Source organism: Carya illinoinensis, chromosome 2 (assembly GCF_018687715.1).
Source record: "Carya illinoinensis cultivar Pawnee chromosome 2, C.illinoinensisPawnee_v1, whole genome shotgun sequence".
Classification (NCBI taxonomy): domain Eukaryota; kingdom Viridiplantae; phylum Streptophyta; class Magnoliopsida; order Fagales; family Juglandaceae; genus Carya; species Carya illinoinensis.
The window spans coordinates 24,492,340-24,503,476 of NC_056753.1; the positions used below are offsets into that span (position 1 = coordinate 24,492,340).

Genomic DNA, 11,137 nt, shown 5'->3' on the forward strand with positions numbered 1-11,137 from the left:
AAGTCTCTCACTTGATTTAGGTAAATGAGAATCACTTGGTTGATTCCAGAACTAGTAGCTTTCAAGTCCCAAATCTCATAGGCACAGGCGGAGCACTACCCATTAAGGAAAGAACAGAGTTTCTCACTGCCTATGTCAAAGACACTGAGTTTCATACCATATCTTGTGGGAAGCGTCAAAGCAGGCTGGCATATTAGCTCTACAGTTTTCTTTCCATTCCTTGCTACTATGGGTGGAAAAATATACTTGCTTTATATTCAAAATTGAGAAAAGGTTATAGATTTTTAATCACAACCCTTTATCTTAAAAGAAAGCAACGTGGCAACATAACAGGAGATCTCCTGTTACTATGTCACTAGAGGCAAGCCAAATCCCTTTCTCATACCATTGACACTGGAACTTGTTGAAACTACTCGCAACCATGGGCCATACTATGTCTACACTTCCTCTACCATTTGCTCTCCTTGATTCATCTTTGAGCATCCTCTCTCCTTATGCTTTAGGACTCTATAGTGAAAGTAGAAATTTGGAAAATGCTCATACTTAAAACCAATCCACAATTGCTTTTCTCCAATTTTTAATAGCCTAACTCGTGTAAGAGGTTTTGTAATGTCAATGTCCACTCTAACTCTTAAGAATTTGTCCCACCCGAAGCTTTCCCTTTTAGCATCCACTATCACTACTTTACCAATTATAGAGCCTATTTGTTCACTAATCTCTTTATTTAGGCATGTTGTGTAGAACCAAGAAAGGTCCTTGGAGAAAAGTAATGTCATTTGGTGGTGTGCTGCCTTCAAAGTCTCCAAGGCTTATGAGGAATCTATCAAACAAGCATGACCTTCCATGCAACACTTTTTTATTGTTTGGCTCCTTAAATTCCATAAGAAATCAATTCTCCTCAACTTCTTTGAAAGTAAACCATCATTAATTTTGGTTTCCAAATATTTGACATTGTTAATTTGAATGCTTCTTTGTTCACCCCTTTGTCGGCTATAATTAATGCTAAAAGATGTAATGCCCCTTTTGTTATTGACTCATTGAGAACTTCTTCCGATAGAAAGAGCACTTGTTTGTCTTCTTCAGTTAGTTTGAGACCGGGTTTGGATAGTGAAACCATTTCAACTCATCGATCTCATGCATCTAATCATTACAATTTTCTCAAACTTTCAAACAAAATACAATAAATAATTCAATTTTTTCAAATCACGAAACAAAAATAATATTTTAATAATATTTTATTCAAATTTCATCTCATCTAATCTCATATCAACTCACTATCATCAGGCTGAGATTTCTCACAATTTGGATAATTCTTCCTCCATCCTATCACCTTTATAGACTAAGAAACAGAAGATCTTTGCCTCAACATGGGAGATTCACCTTACCTTTTAGAGAAAGAAAGGACCTTAAGTTTTTTGGGTCTACTTTTAGCTTTAGATATAGGGGATGCTTTAGGAATGAGATGAGATTAGAGATTTGTGAATAGTAGTAAAATGATTTGGGTAAAGATGTTTTATTTGGTTTTGAAAAGAGAGAAAAAGTTGAATTAGAGTTAAAATATTGTTACATTATAATTTTTAAAATTATTTTTATGTTGAAATTTGAAAAAGTTAAATTATTTTTTATATTTTAGTTAGAATTTAGAAAAGTTGTAATGATTATGTAATTTTTAAAATTAAAAATTATTTGTATTTGAGTGATGTTTTGAAAGAAAATCAAATGAGAAATTTGAGATGAGATAAAATCATCTCAATTTCTAAACAACCTCTTAAATTTTAATGAAATGATTTATACATCATAGAGCATGCTCCCTTTAAAAAAATTAGACAAATTTAAATTAATAGAAAATCGTTTTTAATTATAGCCTCCACATTATATTTCATGATCCCAACTCGAGTTAAGTTCGGCCCAATTAAAATATTCTACAAAGGGTAAGCTCGATCTATTAAGTCATGAGGTGATTCTTCACTTCGATGTTATCAACGTACTTATAAGATCATGTACACGTGCCTTTTTTTCATTTTCTTTTATTATACCTGACTAAGACTGACTGTACGTGTTTGGACACTAGAGTGATGTAACTATTATTTAATATTTTATTATTATTTATTGTTATTATTATTTATTATTATTTAACATTTTATTATTATTTTTTATTTTTATTAATAAATTATCTGATATTACCTCACTATTCAAATATACTCTAAATATAAAAGCCAATCAAGATGCACGAAGATATGTAATAATTGGCATCTAAATCCAAGTTGCCGGCATCGGAGGCACGACCTTTTCCTCTGTTAATTTGTAAGGCAGAAAAAAGATCGAATGCAATTAATATCTAAGATTTTAGCTCACAAATACTTATTGTTGCACAACAAAGCCTAATTACAATAAAGAACACTAGACTTGAAACTTTGACGCCAAATTGAAACTTTTATTAATAGCAAAACCAAGACACAGTAGTAACAGATCAGTTACAAAAAGGCTAAGATGCATATATATTTTATATATATATATATGCAGCAGACTGGCTGTATATATATAGGACTCTATATATAAGACTGATAAGTTATTAATTAAGCTCTATATATATATATATGGCTAAGTTAACACACTGCATCATGCACTCGTAATGTATAGATATCCGACCCAAATCCTCATTATCTCGTATATATATATATGATCATCAGAGCCATATTGCACCAGCGCGTTTAAGCATTGGGACTAAGGCACGGCGGAGGTGAAGGGTCATGACCTCGTTGGTTCCGCCCACCAGTTCACGACCAATGAACACGGCCGGCACACTCGGGTTGCATCCAAGCCTCGCGAGAGCCTGCTCAATTTCCCTCCCTCTTGGAATCTCGTCCACCTCATGCACCGCAGCGTTCACCCCGAGCTCCGTGATGAAAAGCGTCTTGATGGTGTGGCACATGCAACAGGAGCTCCTGCTGAATATCACCACCGGCCTCTCCGACACCATGCTCGTCACTCTCTCCATTGTCAGTTATTGCAAATGCAGTCTCTGAACGAATATAAGTCGAACTTCTTTGGGTCGATCGGAGTGAAGGGTTCGAAAGGGAAGTGATTGGAAAGAAAGTAACTTAGAAAGCGATATTGGAGCAATTGTAATGTGGGCTATGTGGGGAATGCGAAGATCGAAGGCAGTTGATCTCAGGTTTTGCTGTGTGGGAATTCAGCTGGGAAGAGCAGTCGTTTATATAGGAGTTTGGCAGTGGCCGGGTTTGCAACTTTTCATAGCAAGGAAAAGGCTTAATATGATATAGTAAAGAGAGATGAAAATGTATTATGTTCGATCCCTTAGGTATTTTAGTCCTAGCTAGTACTCCAAATAACACTTTAATCGATCATTACTTTGACAGCGATTGACGTTTAGCTATACGACTAAAGTTGCACACAGCAACGAATCTTAGCATACAATTAATATGGCGACGTGTGCTTCGGACGCATTCAACTTATTATCCAGACATATGCATATATATATATATATATATATTATATTTATGTTGATAATATATTATAATATATATTTATTGGATCAAATGAACCCGTTTTTTCTTTTTTACCAATATATAAAAAACAGCTTGTGTTTGATAATATAAAGTGCGTTCGTTTTAATTTCCTTTGGTTTTTCTCCAGTATCTATCATGCGTGGAGCATCTGCTGAGTTGGAGGAAGAAGTGGTTTTATCCAATTGGGACCTCTTTTTTGGAAATTAGATTCGCGTCCAATTCAACAAACGGATAGAGAAAGCCGGCCGTGTGAATAAGATCAAGAGATTACTAGGAAAATTTTGTTCGAATAGGATACATGCAATGCATGAAAGAGATGGAACCTCTACATACAGCCGCTTAATTGAATATCGATGAAGATTAATCGAATAGCACATCTTCAATGACACCAAATTTAGATAGATCTACGATAATGGACGTTGCTAATTAATTACATGTGTAGAATATATACATACATATATATATATATATATATATATATATATATATATATATATATCATGTATATATCTCACATGTCAAGGAGAATAAATTAATATTAATTTCTCGAGCACTTTTGGAAAATATCTTTTTCTTTTCTCTATTGGCCAAGTCCCTCTCATTTTCTAGAACACGTCCCATACCCAGAAAGCATGCCGTACATAGAAAGAGAAGGCAGATGCCATGCATGAGGTCCCCATGCAACATTATCCATGTATCGATCGATCCTTCGTTTGTCCATTTCTTTGAAAATATTCCATGTACGTCCTATTGTGGTAAGGGGATAAAACTTTTTATTTAGAAAATAGGCTCACTTTTATAAATAAATAATCAGTAACTGTACATGAATACAACAGTACTACTGCTACAACTGCAAAGGGAAGCGTTTCATCCCAAAGAAAAGAAAGAAAAAGAAAGATACAAGGCATGGAAAAAAAAAAAAAAAAAGAGGGAATAATTAAAACCGTGTGCCGATCATATTCTGCACAAGGTACGTACTATATGAAAGTTCATTTAGAAAATCCGGGGAAAATCTACTGACATTCTCGAAAGCTTGAGATCGATCGCAATCATATGTCATATATAATATCTAGAAAGATCTTATCAAATCAAATCCTTCTTCACCTTTCTCTATCAACTTTTCGTCACCAAAATTCGATCGAATTAATCATCCTCTTCATGCAATTCATGATAACGTACGTCAAGACTAATATACTATATACTATTATTATATGTACAATATTTATACATATACTTCTTTTATATATCTTGCGTGGTCCAGGAACACACTCCTTGTATACGTACGTGAATTCAAGTCTCACATGTTGCCACGATAGCATGCCGTGACTTGCAACAAAAAAGCATATATGCATGCAGGAAATGGCCATTATATTCAAAGGAGGAATATAGATAGTGCCTCGTGCAAAACCGGACCAATATGAAGGCCAAGGGACAGTTTGTGGGGGTTACTTTACCGTACGTAACTTAGTGTACTGGTACGTTCTCGTACTTATCGATCTATCATCTTCTGATTCTCGTGGCTAATCACAAGGATTATGCATACAGTACTGATCCCATGCATGCACGGGTATTATGTACCATGCATGCATAATGTAGTGCAAGTGATACGTACCATTGTCGTTGAGGCTTTCAAATGGATTATACAATGTGTATATATATATATATATAGATGCAGGTGAGAGATGATCATGGCCGGCGACACGCGCATGAGGATCGGAGGACATGACATGGGTACGAGATGATGCATCTACAAAAAAATGAAAAAAAGGTCCACTAAAACAGATAAGCGTGTGGGCGGACGGAGGCCAGATAGGCCCCAAGGCCGGGTGGAGAAAGAATGTCAACTTTTTAGAGCATGAAGATAAAGAAGAATGCGAGGACGGTTCCTGGCATCACATGTATTAGGTTTCATGGGATGGTGAGGTACAGACCTGTACAAATTGCTCTCCTATTATTCCCACACAGAGAGAGAGAGAGAGAGAGAGAGAGAGAGAGAGAGAGAGAGAGAGAGAGAGAGAGAGAGAGAGAGAGAGAGAGAGAGAGAGAGAGAGAGAGAGAGAGAGAGAGAGAGAGAGAGAGAGAGGCTAAAGAACCTTATTTTATACTCTTTGCCTTTATTGCTAACTTTTGTAGATACGAAAGAGAAAGAATACATGCATCTCCATCCAAAATCTAAAGCAAGGCAGAAATAAGAAAATTCTATCACTACACTCAAGTCATTTCGATTATGGATCGAACAAAATATTACCAATAAAGAGATCGTATATATCCATAGATAATTTCTATTCGGAGATCGACTAATTAGTTTTTCACATGTTTAATTTCTGTTGTAATGGTTTTAATATTTATTCTACACCATGGATTGCGATTCTCTCTGTTCTTAGTGCTATATGCATGGCATCTCCGATCCTAGATCGAAATAATGGTTTCAGATGTCGACGCTAGCGCTAATCCATCGATCGATCATTATTTAACACGTGAATGGATCATCGATATTCTGCATGCATGCATGACAATTTTTTCATAATTTAATTTGTTTACTCTATCATCAAATAGAGTAATATGCTGTATATATATATGATTGATCATATAATTCATACTAATAATTAACATGTACTGGAATGCGTGAATCCCTGATCAGTACTCCTATGTATGATCATCAGCTAATTCCGAGATAATAATAAAGCAGATCATGTGATCGTCTATATGGGTCTATAAACGTGCAAAGAATGGTAGATATTTAATTTTGGAAAATGATAGGTTTACTATCCTTTTACTATTTATTTACTTTTTTTTTTATATTTGATTTTTTTATTTTATTTAATGGTTAAATATCAAGTGACTATTAATAAAATTATATATTTTTTAATAGCTAAAGATGTCAAAAAAATACTTGAAAAATAATAAAAAAATAAAAAATTCTTAATATTATAAGTAGTAAATGGGTAGTAATAACACTACAAGAAAAACGAGTTTTTGTAACCAATTTATAATAACGAAAAGATTATTTTGGTTGCATCTATAGCAACGAAAAGACTATTATGATTGTTAATAGTCTTTTCGTTTCTATAATTAATTATAAAAACCTATTTTTCTTGTAGTGTAACTTTAATTTTATTTGTAAAAAGTTTAGGTGACGACGTTGGTTTGACAATACTTCGAACTTCGAAGCTTGGATTATAATGATTTAAAGTAAAATATATTTTAAATATTAGAAAGAATGTCATCATGTTATTTTGCAAAAGTAATGCATCCTCCAATGCATGATTGTTGTACTAAAAGATGCATATATATCAGGCACAATTTGTAGTACTTAAGCCCGGTGGGATTAATTAATTAATTAATTAATTAATCAATCTCGAAATTCAATCTATATATATATATATATATATATGTGAAACATTAACATAAATTGAGAGAAATATTAATGCATGTGTGGAGTTAATTAGTACTTAGGATTGGATGGTTGTAAAATAGGCATATGAATATATCATTATTCTAATATGATGATCATGTGTGTCATCGGTACATGTACTTCTCTCATCCTTCAATATGCTCTTCCTTTCCTTCTACCAAAACCATTTCCGGAGATACATGACTTCCCAAACTTATTTTAATAAAAAATAATCATTTTCATAACTAATAATTTACTACAAATAAACATTTTTTTATAATGTTAAATCTATGGCTCATGCCTGTGATTCTTAAATATTCCCCCACTTTCTTAAATCTCCTTTAATTTTGATATATATAATATAAATGGTGCTAGTACTACTGCTACATGCACATCATCTAAAGCTCAAAAACTTTATGCAAAAATTTGCAAAAGAAAAAAAAAAAAAAAAAAAAAAGTGATATGCGCGCACATGATCGTCATGATCTGTGCGACTGCATCGATCTTTCAGCCTCTAGCTCGTCCCAAAGCCATTGTCATTCTAACCAAAAGTTGACATTCCCCACCCACATAGCCTATCACATTAACGTATATATTCGAGCTGGGGGATGCAATTTTTAAATTCACGAAAACGCTAGTGTACCGTACGCTGCAGAATACTAGCTAGCTAGCCACTTTTTCCCTCGCTAGTGATATTCCACTTTCGGCAGCGTCGTTTGGCTAGCTTATCTCTATTGGCTAGCTTGATAGATTCCTGGAACAACTGGGTAAGATTGTTAGCGCGCAGCAGGCCACACATGTCGCTGTCGATGCTGATTTTGGGCCCCAGAATTATATCCAATGGAACCTTCACCTTTTCATCCCTCCATTAATTTCTTACATGCATCGGATTAAGTAAAGTACTTTATATGCAAGTACGTTAAAATGGCCACCAACTTTGCCAGCTGATCTCCCTAGACGTTTCTATAAAAGGCCCTTGAGCTAGAACTTCATTTCCATCACGAACCAGCTGCCAGCTATAGCCTGTATCTGCAACGGTACTTGATTTCTACCATATTTTCTCGCATTCCCACCAGAATTTCAGAACTTCAGTCACAACCGGCCTAGATCTCTACTTCGCTACTTGTACGTTTGCTTACTTTCTTAGGATATCTAGAAAGAGATAACGTACATATATACATATATCGATCTTTCATCGCGGTCGAGCAAGGGTGGCCCTCTACTTACGTAGGAGTATTAATGGATCGCATTGTGAAAGTCTCATCGCAGAAGGCAGTGGTGATATTCAGCAAGAGCTCCTGCTGCATGTGCCATGCAATCAAAAGGTTATTTTACGAGCAAGGAGTCAGCCCTGCAATATGTGAACTCGATGAGGAACCCACAGGGAAGGAAATGGAAAGGGCTCTGATCACGAGGCTCGGATGCAACCCCTCAGTTCCAGCAGTGTTCATTGGTGGTAAATTTGTGGGCTCTGCAAACACGATCATGACCCTTCAACTCAATGGGAATCTAAAGAAAATGCTCAAAGAAGCCGGAGCTATATGGCTTTAATTATATATTAATTAGCAGCATGCAGCAGCAATTTTCCTCCATACACAACCCTAGTACTAGTACTACGTACTAAGTTCCAAATAAGGTTATTTAATTATAACTCGCTTGTTTTCTTAATTTCCCCCCCTTTTTTTGCAACTTTTTTGTTCTTCCATCCGGCGACAATGTACTTAATGCCAAACAATCTATATATAGAGTCCGTAAGTGTAGTTAATATGAACTAATTAAGCACCGTTACTGCATGCAGGTTTAAGATTTTCAGTTGTAATATATATATATATATATATAAATATATTATCATGTATCAAGATCAATGCGTTTTGTTTTCCTTTTCGAGATTCTAGTGATGATCTTTATTTTACTCTCGACAGTTCATTATTCCCTTGATATACTCTAATTGATGCACGTACGTACGTACTTACATGCATGAAAGAGAACAAATAGAGAAATAATTTCTTGTCATGTACGTACGTGACACGTAATTATTAGGCCGTAGAATATAGTATATGATCAGATAGTGATATACTACATGAATTGAGCTAGTAAGTTTTATATTATTTACGCATATTATTATAAGAATCCCACGGGTGGCGCAACCTGGTACGTACGTGGTGGAGCGAATCTTGTTATATATATACATCGGAGGGTTTTAAAACCTGACATTCATTTATATATATATATATATATATATATACACTCTTGGAGCCATCGAATTGATCAATGGATTTCTCTTTTAATAGCCTATAAGTGCAAATTATAAGCTGCATATATAATGGGATCAATAGATAATGCAGCTTTTTGATTTAGCTGATGTACATGGTGCTGAGAAAATTATAATTAATTAGTGTCAATAATCCAATTATAAACTATATATTAAATTTCCTGACAAATAATATTTATGTATATATGTTACATGATTAACTAGCTGATTTTTTTTTTCTCATCAATGAAAATGGATATAATATATATATATATATATATGAATCACTACAACAAAAAACATTTTTTGGGACGAAATTACTTTGGGACGAATTGGAAATCGTCCCAAAAAGTGGGATTTTGGAACGAAATTTGAATTTCTTTCCAAAATGACGACGGTTATGCCAGACCGTTCGAACGCGTTCGAACGGTATTCTTAGGGACGAAAATTTTTGTCCCAAATAAGTTAACCGTTCGACCGTTAATGCTTAACCCTTCGAACGTTTAATTTTTACCGTTTGAACGTAATATTGGCGCGATAGGCAAAAATATTTTGGAGGGAAATAGATAAACCGTTCGAACGGTTAATATTAACTGTTCGAACGATGCATATTCACCGTTCAAACGTTATTTTAATCGGTCGAACGGTGACAGAGTTTTAATTTTTTAAGTTTTTTGCCAAATTATATTTAGATTAACTAATAATTATAAAAAATTGGTTAATTAAATAATATGAATAATCTAAATTAAGAATTAGTTTAGAAAATATAAAACAATACTATTTCATATAACTTAAATACTGAATTTACAAAACACAAAATATTGTCCATACAAAAAACAGGAAATAAATAAATAAAAGTTATCATAAAGTAATTAAGACCCCAAGTCTTTGCACACTTCCTCGACTGCAGCTATACGTTCCTCTATTTGTGTCAGTCGAGTACTGATGGTGACCTGAGTCGCAGACATGGCAGCAAACTCTGTACGAAGCTCAGACACAGCAGAATGGATCTCCATACGCACTGCATCGATCACTGCTGATGTCTGCTCGCTGATCGCTGCACGCACTATGTCAGCCATCTCCTCACGAGTAACACTGTGGACTGATGCCTCGGCCCGTGTAGATGTCTCTGCAGCTGCAGCTGAGACTCCATGATCTCCCGGCTGTGCATCTCCGTGAGGATCAACTGGTTCTGGAACATGTGCACGAAAACGCAGTCTCGAGTGTCCCGTGCTGCGTGAGAGGGTGGTGCTGTTTATCGGTCCCATCGGCTCCCGTTTACGCTCAGCAACATCTGGCACAACACCAGCACATAGTAGATATCGGGTGATCAGGACTCCGAATGGTAGTATATCTATCGAAATGTACCGAGATTCTGATCGAATCCTATCGAATATATACCCCACCAAGTCGATAGGAATGCCACGAGCGACCCGTATCATAAATTTCGTCCGATCAATGCCAACTTCTGTCTTGTGCTGCCGAGGGTCAATGTTATTGGCAATTATCAAATTTAATATCTTAAAGAAAGAAGATAAATCTGCCTGTTTGTGCTCTTCGTCCCGTCATACGGTGGAGCATCTGGACCGACAACCAAATCCCTCACCTCGTGATCAGCAAGGGTATCGACCTCATCAGTATAAACTGATGCCTCCTCCTCAGCTGTCTCCGCCTCAACTGAAGGATCAGTCTCTCTAGGCACCACATTCGGATATGCATCTGGCAGCCTAGGAATACCGAGATGCTCAGCAAGTCCATCTCGTGAAAATACAACGGGTACTCCTCGGACAGTGATACTGTAGGCCCCAGAATCATCTGCGCTGGCACTGCCGAGTTCTCTATAGAACTCAGCAACAATGTCAATGTAGGAGACTGGCTCCCATGCTTCCTCCCGTTCATCCAAGATAGGTCCCCAACCACGATCACTGAATATTGAGGGCAATGAATGACCCTCCCAGAGAA

The 11,137-nt window shown here is 35.7% G+C and overlaps 2 protein-coding genes across 2 annotated transcripts; one reads left to right on the forward strand and one right to left on the reverse strand.

Moving 5' to 3' along the window:
• Window positions 1-2,413: 2,413 nt before the first annotated feature.
• On the reverse strand, window positions 2,414-3,239 carry LOC122294732 (monothiol glutaredoxin-S3-like). Its single transcript, XM_043103659.1, has one exon. The coding sequence runs from the start codon at window positions 2,996-2,998 to the stop codon at window positions 2,687-2,689; it is 312 nt and encodes a 103-aa protein (XP_042959593.1). The 5' UTR covers window positions 2,999-3,239; the 3' UTR covers window positions 2,414-2,686.
• A 4,634-nt stretch (window positions 3,240-7,873) lies between these two features.
• LOC122294738 (monothiol glutaredoxin-S10-like) lies at window positions 7,874-8,717 on the forward strand. The gene has a single exon (XM_043103667.1). The coding sequence runs from the start codon at window positions 8,164-8,166 to the stop codon at window positions 8,473-8,475; it is 312 nt and encodes a 103-aa protein (XP_042959601.1). The 5' UTR covers window positions 7,874-8,163; the 3' UTR covers window positions 8,476-8,717.
• Window positions 8,718-11,137: the final 2,420 nt, after the last annotated feature.

Bases quoted from the DNA above. Each gene is read 5' to 3' on its own strand.
- LOC122294732 (XM_043103659.1), bottom strand. From the start codon at position 2,998: ATGGAGAGAGTGACGAGCATGGTGTCGGAGAGGCCGGTGGTGATATTC.
- LOC122294738 (XM_043103667.1), top strand. From the start codon at position 8,164: ATGGATCGCATTGTGAAAGTCTCATCGCAGAAGGCAGTGGTGATATTC.